The sequence below is a fragment of the Propithecus coquereli genome, unplaced genomic scaffold (assembly GCF_000956105.1).
Source record: "Propithecus coquereli isolate 6110/MARCELLA unplaced genomic scaffold, Pcoq_1.0 Scaffold134, whole genome shotgun sequence".
Taxonomy (NCBI): domain Eukaryota; kingdom Metazoa; phylum Chordata; class Mammalia; order Primates; family Indriidae; genus Propithecus; species Propithecus coquereli.
Window position 1 is genome coordinate 3,379,224 of NW_012137636.1, and position 17,747 is coordinate 3,396,970.

Here is a 17,747-nt window from a genome sequence, read left to right on the forward strand (position 1 = left end):
CTGATAAAAGGTATTGGAATGATAGTGTTGAACCTGCTGAGGGAAACAAAGGAAGAGTATCTTGCAAGACATTAAAATGAATCGTCATAGGAGATCAAGACTCATTCAAACATTAGGAGAGAATTAAGGTTTGGTGAAAGCTCTTTAACATTATGGAGGATATCACACATGTCACCACAGCCTAAGAGTATTAACCATCAGTTATGTGATGAAAGAATTTGTTTATTGAGGCATAGTGTAAGTTCAGTCGGTTTGAAAAAAACAGCCAAGCTGTTTCCAGCATGCCATTTCCCATCTCCAGAAGTATCTGAATTCATAGGGACTGTGCGGTAGAGACAGAGTAAGTGCTAGTTCAGGAAGTGCATCGCTTTCATGATACAGGTATATAGTGGGGAAAGGGGAAAAATTTAACTTGATACTCCATAATATGATATCATACTGACATGGAAAGTTACTTAAGATGTAAAGGAGTGAACAGAATGGTACAATCTTAGTTACCTATAACTAACACACATAAGGTGTAAGAGAGCAAAATTTTAACAAAATTTTTGGGTAGAGAGATAGTTGAGAGGTGCGCAGGATTGCCATGTGTAAGGCTTTGTTATTAAAAACATATCTATAGTTTTTTATCTATTAATAAAGAAAATGTAAAAATGTCTTTTGTTCCTATTATAAACATTGGTTATTTTGTGTGTATTTGTGTGTGAGTGAATGAGAGAGGGGGTGGTAAGATTCTTATTCTCCACAAAATGTATAGGAAAAGCTTATTCCATTTAAAGGAACTCTACTTACCTTAGAGGAATATTAAGTTGGGCTCTCTAGCTAGACAAGTAGAGTGCAAAAGTGAACAGTAATCTTTCTAGTCACATTTCACACTTAGGTGTTGGGGAACTTTATTTTTAGAGTATTCAACTCAACATTTTGGGAAAGTTTGTTTCTATGGAAATGCACTTTCATTTTAATGATGGGAATCAGAGTAGATTGTACCCATGATGGGTGAATGTTTATATTTCTTTGTACTTTGAGAAATTCACCTGTTTTATTATTTGAAGTGAAATTTTGTTTAGTTAAAATAACATTCCCCTCTAACAAAATATCTTCTTAAATTTCAGACTCCAGTGAGATATACAAAGACATTGTTGCTTCCAGTTGTTCTTGTAGTGTTTATTGCAATTGTTAGAAAGGTATGTCTCTTACTTAAGAGCTTTGTTTAATACTAAAATGTTTTCTTGTTTTTACATGGTAGTTATATATACTTAGCCACATGTTAATCTGATACAGTGTTTCATATGGATTTATTGAAACATATTCTATATTTTCTTACTGATAGACTTTGATAGTCATTTACAAGTTTTTAAAATATTCTGATATCTGCTAGCGTAAAATAGACATGGGAAAATGATGGCTCAAGTTTTGATACTCATGTATTTTTGGAAGACATAACCAGAGACCATATTGACCCAGATACAACTTATAAATTATTACTGACTGACTTTAAACTTTTAAGTAATATTTCCCTGAAATATTAATATATGCCTTTCTAAGTGAAAGTACAGTGTTAAATAACTCCTGGATCATGTTTATTATTCATTAAAAAGAAAACTAGAGTATTAAAAAGGTATCGATTAACTAGATAAAATGTTTAGGCCCCCAACTTGGCTTTGATAATGAAATTCTAAGCCCAGATGTAAATCAGGCCAGAGGAGCTCCAATCTTCATCGAGCAGGTGTGTGGTATTTTCTCTCCTTCTTTTAAGAGGTTATGAACTGTATAACTGCAAGTATCTTAACAGAATGAATTGAGATTAGTCTGTGATAAAAAAATAGGTGGTAGACCTTAGAAGTTTTCTGATTTGTAGCTAGTGATTTCTGTGTTAACACAATGTCATATATTTGTAGAGTTTTCTATACTATAACAATTGTTCACATTATATATTTGTACTGTGCTTTGTTACTCTCCCAAAACATTTTCACGTGAGTATTTCCATTGGTTACTCGACAGCCCTGTCGGGTAGACAGATATTATCGTCCCCATTTTGACACATGCAGAATGGGAAGATCAAAGATGTTGCAGCCTTGCATCATGTCCATATTCACTGGGTGTCAGGCAGGTGGGAGCGGGGAGAAGCGGATGGGTAAACTCACAGCTAGTAGGTACTGTGCGCACTGTCTGGGCCATGGGCACACTTGTAGCCCTGACTCTGGCAGTGCAAAGACAATATATGTAACCAAAGTTTGTACCCCTGTGATATTCTGAAATAATTAACTTTTTAAAAAAGCAAGGGAAGAGTGGAGACTAAGGCTCTGCGTCTTTCCCCTCATTGGATCTCATAGGGTATTTGGCTTTGTACCCTCATAGCACTTTTAAGCTGTAATCAGTTACTCAGCTGTCCTGCTGTGTGCCAGGCTCTGTGCTTGCTTTGCACTTTTATATACTTTATGTGGGTTTGTACCTAGTAGGCACTCAGAAAATACCAGTTGTTGGACACCCAGAATATATTCAGAAGACAGCACCATGGGTGGCGAGAGATGATGAAAACAATTAGCTGGGCTGTTTGATTCAAAAAGGAAAAGATTCAAATGGAAAGAGGATAATTATTTTCAAATATTTAAAAGCCTGCCACTTGTAAATAAGGTCACATCCATTCTGGCTTCTTAGAATTATGGGCAATTCTAGGAGGCAGGACTTTTGAGACTTTTGACCAGAATTGATCTGGACTGATAAGGAAAGTGTTACAGATTCAAACAGAAGCTGGGTGGTTCTTCCAAGGGCTGAATTAAAACCTGTCAGCAGTGTAGGGAAGAGTATCCATACCAGGGTGAGGATTTCAGATTAGATGACCTCCCCATTACTGCTAAATATGAAAACACAGTGAGTGTGTTTCAAATGCTTTTAGCTGTGATTATCAGTCTCTGAGCCAGTTCTCCAGTTTTGCCTGTGTATAATTAAGTAGAGGTACTGCCAACAGCCTTGGTATGGTAGAAGCTGCACTGAATGTGAATTTGAAACCGGAAGATCTGGTTTCAGGTCCCAGCAATGCTTCTTAGTTGTCCACCTTCAGGGAGATCATTTAATCCATCTGAGCCTGTTGCTCATTTACAAAATGAGGATAATATAATCTACCTAGCAGGGTTGTTGAGTATTAGATATGATCAAATACTATACAAATATAAGATTATATTGTTATTATTTTCCAGGTTATCTCTTATCTCCATACTTCTCATGTTTTTAATTAAAAGTTTTAAAGTTTAGAAGATAATGTTATTTAAAATTTTGTTTTTCTCAAAACACCTTTTCTAATGTGTTTTAAAATGTATTTACAGATTATTAGTGATATGTGGGGTGTCTTAGCTAAACAACAGACACATATAAGGTAAATATGCTATTAAGAATTTTGTTATCTCATCTATTCATTTACTAAATAGATATTTACAATGTATTGATTTTATACCTTCATGCTATACACTCAATATTTGATAATTGATGTTTTCGATTGTTGTCATTCCCCTTCTTGGCTTTTCTCATTATTCCCTGTCTGTGCAGAGCACAGGACATCACTCACTCATCCCTCGGATCTTATCCAGTACAATCTGACAGTAACCCTATGCATAACCTGTACTTGAAGAACACAGCTTTGTATTAATACTGTAGTTCAGCAGGGAAAATAAATTATTCTGTGAGTGATTTTAGGATCAAAGGACTGCCTACTGGGAAATGAGCAGGGAATATAAAACTGGACCATACCTTACTTTTCACACAAAATAAATTCCAAATGGAACAAAGATTTAAATACAGAAAAAAAATGAAACTCTAAAATTAATGAATTTATAGTCTTAGAGAGGCCTTGTTAAGACAAAACCTATGTGCTAGGAGGAAAAGTTGACAAAGTTGACCAGATAAATACTTTAGTTTGGCAAGATACTGTAAACATTGTTAAAAGAAAAAGGACAAATTGGGGAAAATATTTGCGACATATGACACAGGACTAATGACCATGATATATAAAGAACTTCTATAAGTCAATAATAAAAATGCTAAAATCCTATTAGAAAAATAAGTGAAGGACACGAACAAGCAATTGAGAGAAAAATCAATTCTCCTTTTCCCTTTCCCAGTAGACTCATGTCCCATGGACCTCCTTTCTGTTCTTTAACAATGGCAAGTACTGCAGCTCTGCAGCTTTGCAGGAGTAGTACCTTGTGCGCATAACTGTTCCCCCGTCTCCTCTTTCCCTCTAGCCTGGCTCTTTGCGTGGCTGACTCCTTTAATCCTTGCTTAAATGTTACTTCCTTCAAGAAGCCTTTCCTGATAATTTCTGAGCAGATTCCTTGTCCTCTTGCTTGCTGTTTTCACCATGACACCCTTTATCTTTATCTCTTACCATTTATCACCATTTGTACTTAAATACTTATGTGTTACCTGCGTCTCCTGAAGGGAGGGATCATGTCTGTTCATCAGTTTATATGCAGTACCTGGCACATAGCAAAGAATAGTAGTTGAATTAGTGAATATTTACACATAACTAATGGGCACCCAAAAAGGTGCCCAGTCCTATCATAAAGACATTCAGATTAAAGTGAAAACTTTTTAACTTACCAGATTTCTAAAAATTAATAATGTCCAATGCTTGCAAGGAAATAGGTGGGTGGGCAGTTTGGCAATACGTAGCAAAACACACAGTAGGCCTATTCTTTAGCCCATCAGTTCCCCCAGTGCAAATGCATCCTCTAGAAATGCTCACAGAAATGCAGAGATAGTGGTTAAAAGGTGCTTAGCGTGGTATTGCCTATAATGTGAAAAATGGAGACAACCAAAATATCTATTATTAATAGTAAGGGATTGATTTAATTGTGATCCAATCATAGTGTGGAATGTCAGGCCATCTTTATAGAAGTAGTTCCATCGTACATCACTGGGTTTTAAAAATATGTGTAATTATTATACTTCCGTTTAAAGTATGGAGATTTTGTGTTTATTTGTACATAAGAGTGATCTGGAAGAATAAAACTCATTAACTATTAAGAGTGTAGGATTGGAAGATGGAGTGAAGGAAGTTTTAATTCTACTTTCTTCTGTGGGATGGGAGGGCTAGGGATTGTTGAATTTATGTGTCTCTGTATTTTCTTTTATAACTTGAATATACACAGCCTTATATTATTCCCTCACCTCCAGATCTCTGCCAACACCATGATAAATTATTGCACATACTCCTGAGAGAATCCTTGTTGTCATTTAGAAACAATTTCCAATAACTATGCCCTTGCTCATACCTGAAGCATTTTAGTTGAGGGCCAGGGGAAAAGGAAAAAGGTTCTGGTATATAATGCTGACATTTCTCTTCATTTGAGGTGAAATTATTTCTGAAGAGCTCAGAAATAAGCTACAAAGTTACAGCTATAGTAGCAGCTCTGGAAGAGGAAAGGTGGGACTTTTCACAGAAACAAATCCATCCCTTCAAGAATAACTTGGCTATAGAAATAATTATAGAAAACCATTGAGCTTCATGAGGTTTTCATTTCAAGTAGGATCAGAGCTAATTTTGGAAGGAGAGTAGCATTTTGACATTTTATTTCACATATCTACAAAAATGATATGCCAATATAAAAAGGAGAAGGCTAGCTGATAAATTTTAATTATCAAGATGTGAATACCAGTATCCCCTTTACTCAGGGATTCAGGAGGTAAAGTAAGATAGTGGCAGCATGATGTAGTAAAAAGTATATTCCCTCTGGAATCAATCAAAATATAGTCCTGGCTGCCACGTAGTAGCTCTGTGACTCCCTTTCCTTAGCTGTAAATTGGGATAATAAATGGTTGTAAGATCAGAGTTAATGGAATGTGCTAAGCATATTAACATTGTAAATGCTCAGTAAATGGTAACTGATAGTTTTTACTTGGCATGAAAGAAGAATGAAGAAAGAATCATCTCATCTCCTTCGCTTACCCCGTGTTTACTGAGTTTGCTAATATATTGATTTCACAAATTAGATTATGTGCTTACCTGGGTTAGGAGTTAATTGATACACTTGTTCATTCATTTAAAAAAAGAATAGAGCACTATGTGTCAGGCATTGCTCTAGGTCTTGGGAAAATATCAGCGCTTAAGATGGAGAAGGTGTGTTTGTCAACTCACCCATTTCTGTCTCTGACCCAGACTTCTCCTTTGAACTCAGATTTGTGCATGTAACTATTTGATAATTATTTGTCATCTCTACCCGGTGTCTAATGAGAATCTAAACTTTTAATGAGTACAACACTGAACGTCTGACTGTATCCCTGCCAGCATGCTTCTGGACCATCCCTGTCTGATAAGGACCTCTGGTCCCCTCATGCCTCAGCTCGAAAAGCCTGGTGTCATTCTTGATTCTGCTCTTTATCTGAAATGCCACATCCCATCCATCTGTAAATCCCGTCATCGTCACCTTCAGAAATACATCCAGACTTTGAATACTTTGATCATTGCTATCCTTGTCCGTGTGACTGTCACCTCCCCTTAGTTATTGCCTCATAACCTCCTAACTGACTCCCTGCTTCTGCTCTTGACGCCCCAGGTCTTTCTCTACATAGCAGCAAAGCGAGCCTCTAAAACGGAAGTCAAATCCTGCCAATCTTCTTTAAGTCATCTTCCACATCACTCCAAGTAAAATCAGAGTCCCCATCATGGTCTCCAGGGTCCTGTGTCTTCTGGCCCTTCGTCCCTTTTCGTCTCCTCTGCATCGTGGCCCCCCGCTCACTTTCTCCTTGCTGATCACGCTATCTTTGTGTAGCCCACTAGAACCTCCCTACCACAGTGCCTTTGCATCCTCTCTTCTCTCTGCCTGAAATGCCCTTCCCTACGGAATCCTCAGGGCTCAGATGTCACTCAGTTGGTGACCACACGGATTAATGCACACCTTCCTGGGTACCCCGCTCTCCCTGCGTCTTTCACCCTGTTTCCTGTTCTTCTCAGCACTCATCATCATGTGATATATGTTTATTTGCTTTTTGTTTGTCTCCTTTGACTTATATGTAAGCTTCATGAGGGTCAGAATTTTTGTCCGTTTTGTTACTGCTCTGTCTCCAGGGTCCTTAGTGCTCAGTGAAATTGAGTGGATGGATGGATGAATTTGTGCTCTGTACTCCTGAATGGTTCATTTTAGTGGGGAGAGACAGATGATGATCAAGTAAACCACAAATGAGAATTTTGTTTTCTGTGAGAAAATAAAACAGGGAAGGAAGGTAGGAGTGACCCAGGAGAGGGCACTGAATGTGGGAGAGTCAAGGGCTCTCTGATGGTCTAAGGAGTAAATGGTCTAGTGAGGCCAGAGCATGGCAATTAAGAGGGAGCATGGTTGAAGACAAGTTTCAGGGTTGAGAAGTGGGGCTGGCATAGAAAGACCACGTGTGGCAGGGCAAGGAGTTGAAAGTTTAATTGCAAAGGGAGCCCATCACAGGGTTTTAAATAAGGGAGCAGCATGGCCAGCTTCTCATTGGCGAGATTGCCCTCACTGCAGTGATGAGGACGGATGGTCGGGGCAGGAGTGAGATGTGGGGAGGATATGTCAGCCTCTAAGCATGGGTCCTTTTTCGACAAGTTAGAGCTGTCTAGCAAAGCTAAAGATGGAAATGGGTGTCTATTTGTATATTCCACAGCTGGTGCTGAAAAAAATCTCTTATATGGCTTCCCCAACCCTAAATTGTCTCTTTAGCAGCTGCAGTTTATGGGGCACTGAGGGACCACAGGGGTGGGAAGCAGACATATGGGACTGTGAAGGCTTCAGAGTCCTTATTCACTCCCTGTGTTGACGGCGTATCACCAGTGAGGGATCTGGTACACCACAGGGAGCTTTTGGTGGCCTAATAAATACCCATGTAGTCAAATATTCAGGATATAGTGCAACATTGTCATTTTCAATAAACTTTCTTAAACGATTTTAGTAACAGTTTTGTATATAACTTTTAGTTATTTTGATTTACGTATATGTATCCCTGAGGGAATGTTACAGAAATTGTAAAATTGGCATTTGTAAAATAAAAATGCAAATAATGATTCAATAGCAGTATTTTTTTTTTTTCGTTTCAGAAAACACCAGTTCGATCATGGAGAGGTAAAGACAGCATTTCTAAAATTTCACTTATCTATTTGGACTTTTTTTTCTAGTTCCAATTTCTGAGTTTATTGGCAATTGTCATTAATCATCTTCAAAATAGCCAGTATGTGTTTTTTATGAGAATGCTACATACAGATTCACTGACCATTTGTGTGTTAAAACAATTAACTAGGGAGCTTGTTTGATCTGCTGCTGACAATCCTTGCAGTAACAGCGGTTGATTTCTGGAGCCCATTTAGATGCAGATATGAGGTGTCTTGCATGATTGGAAATCAATTTCCTCTGTGCTCACCTTGCCCTGAGGCTTTGGAGATGTGACTGGTATTGCTGCTCCCCTCTTCTAGGGATCCGGCCTAGTTTTAAGGGCAGTTCCAAGATGGAGCTCTAGGATCTTGAGGCAGCAGTCATTTCTTTTACCACTTTCCTGCCTTGGTCAGATGGTAGCACCAAGGTAGATTCAGAAGTGTGGGCTTTCTTAACCATAGGCTTGACTCTGAGAATTACAGAAACATTTGACTTAGTGACTTTATAATTTTAGCCTTCTACTAAAATGAAACAGTTTGAAAGAGAATTTTAAGAACTACTTTAGAAATTTCAGAAATCAAAGTAGCATGAGTTTTTATTACTAAGAAAGAAATATTCTTTTCTGTATATTCACCAGCATAATAGTATATTCTGAGAACTTCACAAATAGTAGAAGTAAAAAATATTTTCTTCTTTCTTTCAGCTGGTTTATCATGCATTGCAGCTGTTAGCGTATACAGTCCTTGGTATTTTAATTATGAGACTAAAACTCTTCTTGACACCACACATGTGTGTTATGGCTTCCTTGATCTGCTCAAGACAGGTAACACGGTTGTTACGTTGGAGTTATAGCTGCTGTGATGATTTTACTCCAGTCTTTGTTATTGATAGCCCTAAAATAATATTGAATTACCCAAAGGTTTTAAAGTCATTATACTTAAAATTCTTCATGGTTTTGTACTAATCTTTCCTAAAGGGTAAAGGCAAAAGCTGATCATTGTGTATCCTTCTGACTTGTAAAATAGTCCTTGGTATATAAGAAGGACTGAATCAGTGCAGGCTAATTTCATGAGTGATTACTACAGGTGCTGATAGAAAGCAAAGCTTAATTGTAGGAATAGCTTTTTGTTGTTCTTTTGACATTCATATCACAAAAAGTTCTAATAATTGATTTCAAGTTATAGGTACTTTCAAATTATATGTTCTTTTTTAGTATCAAGCTTATTTTGTTTCATTTATTTGGTATACCTTTGTGTGTAAATCCCTGACTTTTGCTTTTTAAAATTTACTTTAAGCCTTCCTTGGTTATTTGCTGCTTATTTTTCCTGGAACACTGCCTCCTTGCTTTGTATTCACAGATTTATGCTTCCCCATGGTGTCACCTTTTTGTCATCCAGCCAAGGTGAAACACAGCAGTACCTCTATTAACTAGGAGATATTTACTAAGCACCCACTCGGTGTTCTAGGGATGGGAGTAGATTGGTGGATGGAAAAATCAAAAACCCGAAGTGTATGCCCTCAAGAAGCTTGAAATCTGGCTCTGTAGACATGTAGAGAAATAATGTTAAGGAGAGAACAACAGGGAGAGGCAAAGCATTATTACTGAGCGTGAACTATTTAGATATGGAAAAAAATTAGCCAGTCTCAAGGTTCCCAGTCAGAATGTCGGTATTATGTTAGAGAGGCACTACTAAGCCTTTTATCTTAAATCTCATTCCTCAGTGTGACTGATGATAGAAAGCCTCACCCAGGGCTGGCTTCACAGGTGCGGGGCCTCTGCTGTCACACAGGGCACTGCACTCGAAAGGACCCTGCGCTTTGTTTAATGCTTGCTCTTGCTGTTTTGAACTTCTTAATAACTTTTTTTTTCCCAGAGTGGATGCATTTATTTCTATATGCAAATATATCACCTTTCAACAAATATACAGTAGTTATAAGATCTGAAAATTAAGTCTGCCAGAGAGAACTGTAATCTCTGGATTCATATGCCTTAATCCTTCCATGCAGAGCCTCCGAGCATGAGATTCTTAATAACTTTTTAACAAGGGACCCCACGTTTTCATTTTGCACTTGGCCTTGTAAATTGTTTAGTTAGGAGTGGCTTTACCTGAATCTGGGAATAGAGAAAGCAGGTTGAGAGAGAAGCTTTTTAAAGTCATGGTCCAATCTATGTGAGGCTGATGGTAGAATTCTTTTGATCCTGAGTATCATTATTTTTGGAACTTATCCTTTGGATAAATTAATCCTTCGTCTGAGATGCTAGCAGAGAACATATTCTTCTCTGGGAAAAATTTTTTCTTATTAGGTACACACTGCTTTGTACTAACAATTATCAATGTATCAATTTGGTTTCAGCTATTTGGATGGCTCTTTTGCAAAGTACATCCTGGTGCTGTTGTTTTTGCTGTATTAGCAGCAATGTCAATACAAGGTTCAGCAAATCTACAAACCCAGTGGAATATTGTAGGGGAGTTCAGCAATTTGCCACAAGAAGAACTTATAGAATGGATCAAATACAGTACTAAACCAGGTAAAAAAAAAAAAAAAAAGTCATTATTTAGCTAGTATTTTCCCCACAATTTTGTATATTATTGCAAAATCTTAAGCCCAAGTTACTTCCAATGGTCTTACTCTCTCTAAGGAATGCTATCTCTAGAATATCCAAAAAAATAAATAAAAAGAAGATATCAATCCTGCTTAAACAGTTTATAGGGTAATTGTTATACATATTTTCTTAGTAATTCTATTTTTGATTAATTTTTTCAAAATTTATCCTAAGTTATTAATGCCACATTTAAAAATAATTTTTATGTTTATTAAGGCATTTTTAATATTATTCCTTCTTGAAATTAACTCATGGAATGTGATATTTTATTCATGTATAGATGGAGAGAGTTTATTGTCATCTGAGTCTTCCAGAATTCCTTGGTGCTATATGTAAAGCTTTTCTAGTCAATTTGGTACTTCTTTCTTAGAATCAGGAAAGATTTCTAAGATATTAAAAAGAGAAGAAGAAGAAAGAAAGAAGTCCTCAGTGATGAGATGATGCTCAGTTCTCCAAGGAGTTTGCTAGCCCATTTACTGACTACCACTTCACAGCCATCCATCCCACTTCCTTCTGGTTCTGCCATTGAATCTTGAAATCATGTGCCTCACTGTGCCTCTGCTCTGTCACCTGTGAAATACCTAGCTTAACTAAGAAGGAGACCTTTCTCACATTCACCATATGTCTTCCTAAGACCTTCTTCTTGCCTTCCAGATGCAGTGTTTGCGGGTGCCATGCCCACGATGGCAAGTGTTAAGCTCTCTGCACTTCGGCCCATAGTGAATCATCCGCATTATGAAGATGCAGGCTTGAGGTTAGTATGCAATTTCACATGTCAAAAATAAATTTTCTGTACAAACAGTGAGTGAGGAAACCAGAAAAATAACAAGAAATGTCTCAAAAAGGATATGATGTCCTGGGATTTATAGAGTCAAGGAAGAAGAAGGCTGAAATGAGACCGCTAAGCTAGAAACAAAATTGTTAAGGTTGCACAGAACAGTAAAACTATTAATACAACCTTTGGGGCTATCTTCTCTTCCAAGCAGACAAAAGAAATCATACTATATCAATTTTCTATAGGTTGGGCTGGGCGCAGTGGCTCACATCTGTAATGCTAGCACTCTGGGAGGCCAAGGTGGGAGGATCACTCGATGTCAGGAGTTCGAGACTAGCCTGAGCAAGAGCAAGACCACGTCTCTACTAAAAAATAGAAAGAAATTAGCTGGACAACTAAAAATATGGAAAAATTTAGCCGGGCATGGTGGCGCATGCCTGTAGTCCCAGCTACTTGGGAGGCTGAGGCCTAAGGATCGCTTGAGCCCAGGAGTTTGAGGTTGCTGTGAGTTAGGCTGACGCCACAGCACTCTAGCCCGGGCAACAGTAAGACTCTGTCTAAAAAAAAAAAAAAAATTTCCTACAGGTTAACAGGCCTCCAGATTATCCAGATCCTTATTAGTCACCATCCTAAGTTCCCCTGAAGATTCATTAGCTTGTAGTGTTTAAGGTTCTTCTGTAGGAAGTTTTTCTTGAATTCTAAGGAATCATTTGAAATAGAATCCCATTCAAACAGGGTTTTATTCTGGTTTTCACCAATATAGCCTGCTGAAATGATCTGGAGTATTTTTTGTTTTGGGGGGTTTTTGAGGCTTACCATTCCTTCATAATTTAGAGCTTTGTTTTCTCTTAGAAGAAAAAGTAAATTTAATTTTCATGCAATTTCTAGGGTAGGTGAAACTAGTCATTTCCTAAGTGATTAGGTGAATCCTATTAGTATATTCTTTTGCATAACAGTGGGGATATACATTTTATAAACAAAAAGCTTTTTCATTAAAAAAATCAATTTCACAAGCTAATTTCTAGAACACTTTTGTTGAATATGTTTAGTTTTTCTTAAATCTATAACAGAAATAAAACAGAGAGGACTATTTAATATGAATTATTGTTGTCAAAGTTGGGATAGTTGCAGCTTCAGAGTCATCCTATAGTTGTGTTCATGGTAGTTCATCCCTGTACACACACACAGGGCACCTGACTCTTATATGTGATAGAGTGGTGAAGAATTTAAAAACAAAAACAAATGAACAAACAAAAACAAGACTAAGTTTGGAAATGTATGGATGCATTGACACTCTACCTCTTCTCCCAGGACTCTTATGCTATTTCTGCCTTCTGCTTTTGACCTCACAAATGCCCCTAAGCAGGAACTCCTGTGAGGAATTTTCTCTTGATCTGATTCTTCCATATAGTCTTTCTTCTAGTCTCATTCAGTGCTTTCTTCCAAATATGTTGATTATATCCTTTTAATCTTGAAAATTTTCTGCCCAATTGTTTTTCTTTGAAGAGCCAGAACAAAAATAGTATACTCAATGTATAGTCGAAAAGCAGCTGAAGAAGTGAAGCAAGAATTGGTAAAGTTAAAAGTGAATTATTACATTCTAGAAGAGTCATGGTGTATAAGAAGATCCAAGTGAGTATTCAACATGGTTTATATTTTATAATCATAAGACATGAAAAGTTAATCTAGGCTCATGGCAAGTACTTTGCTGATGGTATTTTTACAGCAAGTGTTACAGCAGGTGTTTCCGAGGACAAACTGAACGGCACACGGAAAGTCAGAGAATCAAAGTTTATTTGCTGGCTAGCTCTGAGGGGTCTCACCACCAAATTCTGAGCCCTGTCTACTCAATTTTTCCCTCTTTTATTAAGTTGAGGTTGTCTGAGGGGTAGGGTATCAGGTTGCTAATGCCTGCCAGGTAATAGGTTAGTTGATGTGTCAGATAATAGTTAGTATTATGCTGATGCACGAAGTAATAGGTTTAGTGTTATGCTGATGCACCAGGTAATAGATTAGTTGATGTGTCAGGTAATAGGTTAGTATTATGCTGATGCGAGTCTTCCTTGAGGGGTGGGGGTCTCAGGTGGCTGATGTGCCAAGTAATAGATGGGGGTTTTCCTTATCAGTATTTGTGAGTTAGAGACAGGCAGACACACACACACACACACACACACACACACATACACACACACACACACGCATGTGCGCGCGCACACATTTTGCAGAGTATGAGTAGAAAAAACTTTTTAGGTAATTATTTGGAGTTTTTTTCTTGTCTTGTTACAAGTATGTTTGTTTTCTCATGATTTGCATGTGTATATCACTTTAAAGAGATGATATTGGCACTGATTGATAATCTCCCAAATTGTCCAATTTGCCTGTGATGTTTTTAAAAACTTTTATTTAAAGTTGAGTGTGTTTTACTTCAAAAGACTTCCAGAGTCTGAAACCAAATAATGGGGAGTCTCACCGTAGTGAAGCCCAACACGCATTGTCCATCTCACGTCTGCACCACACCGCGTCCTGCGGGTGGATGGGGCGCCCTGTCGTCACTGACTTAGAATGAAACTTTTCTTTCTTGGTGTTTCACATCTTATTTGAGTGGGAAAATAATTAATGTTACTGTGAACCAAATTCTCTTAGATTAATAGTTTTAGAAATTTCTATTTCCACAGAGAAATTCACTAAGCAGAGTATAGCTGTAAGTGTTAGTAAGATCTTGAAAGCAAGTGGAAATCTAAAGTTAACTATCTAGAAATGCTGTTCTTAGGTGACCAGACAGCAAATGAGAGTAGCCTACTATTAAAGTACCAAAGCATTCCCTCCATGAAGAGCACAGCACATGGGCAGTTCCAGAAATCAAGGGTATTTTATAGAATACTTTTATTTTTAAAATTCTCTCTACTCCTCAACTAAACAGAAGCCTTCGGAAGATTGCTGTATCTGTGGCTTACTCATACGTGTCCACTGTATATTTCAGTGGTACACAAGGGTGTTAAGACAAAATTGTGAAATACTGACTCATGAGTGAAAATAGTTCTGTGACATAGTATCTACTACTCAGCATTGCCCACAAAGGAACTAAAATAATTGTTGATTGTTGAATGATTTTCTTATGAATATGTGCCAAGTGACTTGAATTGAGGATTTATAGAAAATGTTATTCTAATAATTTAGAAAATGCTTTAAGTATTTGTGAACATATGAATATATATGAAATTCACATACTCACTTTGAACTTTGTTATATAAATTTAGGACAAAAAAGTTATAAGCATTTCTCACAAAAATTTCATGAGGACATTATAGTAAATGAAAGATGGGCTGACATTTGCAGGAAAAATGCAATTTCTTGGCAGAGCTTTCTGCCAGAATTGGGACCCTCTTTATTTCCTTGGGCTTTGCTCTCGAGACTGTTAGGGCAGCCTTGAATCTTCCAATTTTCTAATAACAGTTAAAGATCAATTCTGAACTCTCCCTTCTCTTTGCTGTCTCTCTCCCAAACTAGCAGGCAACCTGCTGGGACTCTGTTTTCACAAACACCTAAAAGAGCCCAGGAAAGAAATGTAAATCTTTCCTCTTTACATTTCCCTAGATCACAGTGTTTAGAATTTGTTTTACAGCCTCAAGGTGTTCCTGAAAAGCTCCCAGACAGACCGCAGGGAGGTAAACTCCAGGCCTTTGTTTCCTGCCCAAAATCTTATCTCAGGGGCAAAATCACATCCCTTGCAATAGGCCTGACTGCATTTCAAAGATGACCAAATCTCCAGGAACAGAAAAAAGCAGTCAGAAAGACAGTGACACTGCTTCCCAATTATTTTAATTTTTCCCATACCTTACCTTTCCTTTTCTTACATGTATATAATAAAAAGGGTGGAATGTTAGGTTTGTTCCAGGTGGGAACCCGAAAAGTATGTATAGGACAGAATGGTTATTACAAAACTTAGGCTTGTAAAACAATGGCTGCATGAGTCTGGAGAGTTCAGACGTTGTAAATGTGACAGTTACAGCCAGCATGCCTTCCCCTACCCTCCACCCCCCTTGGGATTAAGTCTTTCCCTCCCTCTCCTGATAAGGACACCAGAGCTGCAGGATGGATGTGACTAGGGTAGGGGTCCTAAGAGCTGAGTGTTTGAAAAAGAATTTATTACAAGCAGCTGTTCTGGCCCACTTACTTACTTCCCCGGAGAAACCCTCTATAAAACCCAAGGCTCTCCCCTTTTCTCTTGTGGATGCTTTTTCACCTCCACCCATCTGCTCCCAGATGCTCAAAATAAACAGCATTCTCCTACACGTGAGGCTTCTTGTGTGTCTCTCTCAGCTCCACACCTAACAGAGACACCTGTAGGTTCCTGGAACATGAAAATAATAACCTTTTTTTGTCCAAGCTAACAAGGACCTTGATTCAAGATTCTTCATTTTTTTTCTAGATCTTTGTATAGTGTTTTGAAGATGAAAATTGCAGAGGCTTTGTGTTGTACGCTATTGGTAGAGCTCCTTGGATTTGGATAACTGTAGTAGTCTCATGTTCTGATAGAGCACTGTTATATGTATTCACGATGGGATATAAAGGCAAATTTAGAAGTATGTGGCAATAAATCTTGCACACTAAATAAAACCAGTGACCATTTAACCAACATCAGATCACTTCCATTTAGAGCTCACTTCCAGGCACTCAGACTGAGGGTTAGGGTCGAGAGGGGGTGTGTGCTCCATTTCCCCATCTGGGCCTTGGCTTGCCATTGTTGTGTCTGTTGCAGCAGGAGTTGAGAGGGAGAAAGCTAAGAAAGTGACTCTTTCTCATCTGTTTTCCTCACTTATTAATTAAAACAACACTCTCCATCTACCCTAAGATGTAAGCCAGACTGACAACAGCTGTGAGGAAACCTTGGACAGGTCCATTCTGCTTCAGTCTTGATACAAAACAAAAGCTGTGCTTTCTGTTCTGACAAGGAAGCAAATAGGGAGCTCAGATAGGAGAGAAAAGGAAGAAGGAGTAATATTTATCTAGTGTTTACATTTATAGTAGGAAAAACTGAGTTTGACAGAGAGCTTTCTACCAGAATTGGGATCTTCTCTGTTGCCTTGGCCTTCACTCTCCAATTCAGTAATGCCAGCTTGAAATACCTGTAGGTTACTAGAACATAAAAATATGTCAAAACAGAGGAAGCAAATGAGGAACTAAGGAGAGGAAAGGGAAGAGGGACCAATATTTATCTAGTGCTTAATCTGTGCCTGGCATCTTGGTGAGCACTATATTTATATGATCTCATTTACAAGTGGCTTAATTGTGTGGCTTGATTATTCTTTAAATACTTGACACTGTGTTCAAATGCAAGCGCTAAATATACTTGAATGCAAGTTGTAGATAAGTTTTTAATTACTCTTTCATTCTTAGTTCTCTGCTTTCCTTTATTAATTCTAATAATAGAGTTGACATAAAATTAAAATACATGTATTCAGAAGAAAATCATTCAGATTTTCACAAATACTATTTGAAGATGTAGCTGGCTGTCCTGGAGAGACCTTTGGAAACTCAGATAAGGACTAAAGGGTATTGCACCAAGCAGACAGAGCTCACAAAGGCAGCTCTTTGCCCTCCCTCTTTCCTAAAAGCTACTGAACTTAGAAAAACTCTGGGTAGTTTTCTGCTTCCTCTGTCTCATTCTCCACTACCACAGGCCCTTGTTGTAACAGTTCAGCCTTGATAAGTGGGAGAAAATTAAAAGGTAGAAATCCCAAGCCTCGCCATACTATCATGGGTGGAATGTCGGTAGAAGGGTGTGTAAAAAGTGTGCAACCTGAACCCTCTTCATGGGAACACTCATTGGCAAAACCTTTCTAGGAGATAATTTGATGGAGGCAAAGTGAAAAATTGTGTAGTCCTTTGACAGAGGGAAGGACAGCTTGCAGAAGGGAGATAGGCACATAAATGTTTATAGCAACATTGTTTCATAATGACAAAATGGAAAATAATTACAATATCCATCTGTAAAGAATTGATTAAATAATACATGAGTACTAGCAGCTATCAAAAAGAATAAAGTAGGTCTTTATGTACGGAGATGGAAAAATGGCCACATTTTATTAAGAATCTCAGAATGATCCCAATTTTTGTAAAAACAACCTAGGAGCATCCACGTCCATGTTTATATTTGTGTGTGTATGTGTCTGAACGTGGATAAAACCAGTCTAGCGGGGTATATGCTGTATTGTTTATAGAAGTCACCTCTGAGAAATGGCATTGGAGATGA

At 37.8% G+C, this 17,747-nt stretch overlaps 1 protein-coding gene across 1 annotated transcript in view; it reads left to right on the top strand.

Moving 5' to 3' along the window:
* Window positions 1-17,747, top strand: part of DPY19L1 (dpy-19-like 1 (C. elegans)) — a 145,780-nt gene that overhangs the window by 115,670 nt on the left and 12,363 nt on the right. The window contains exons 13-19 of the mRNA XM_012638754.1: window positions 1,113-1,184; window positions 3,324-3,373; window positions 8,063-8,087; window positions 8,818-8,937; window positions 10,470-10,644; window positions 11,374-11,473; window positions 13,001-13,126. Of these exons, the coding sequence (XP_012494208.1) occupies window positions 1,113-1,184; window positions 3,324-3,373; window positions 8,063-8,087; window positions 8,818-8,937; window positions 10,470-10,644; window positions 11,374-11,473; window positions 13,001-13,126 (668 nt within the window). The remainder of the gene's footprint in view (window positions 1-1,112; window positions 1,185-3,323; window positions 3,374-8,062; window positions 8,088-8,817; window positions 8,938-10,469; window positions 10,645-11,373; window positions 11,474-13,000; window positions 13,127-17,747) is intronic.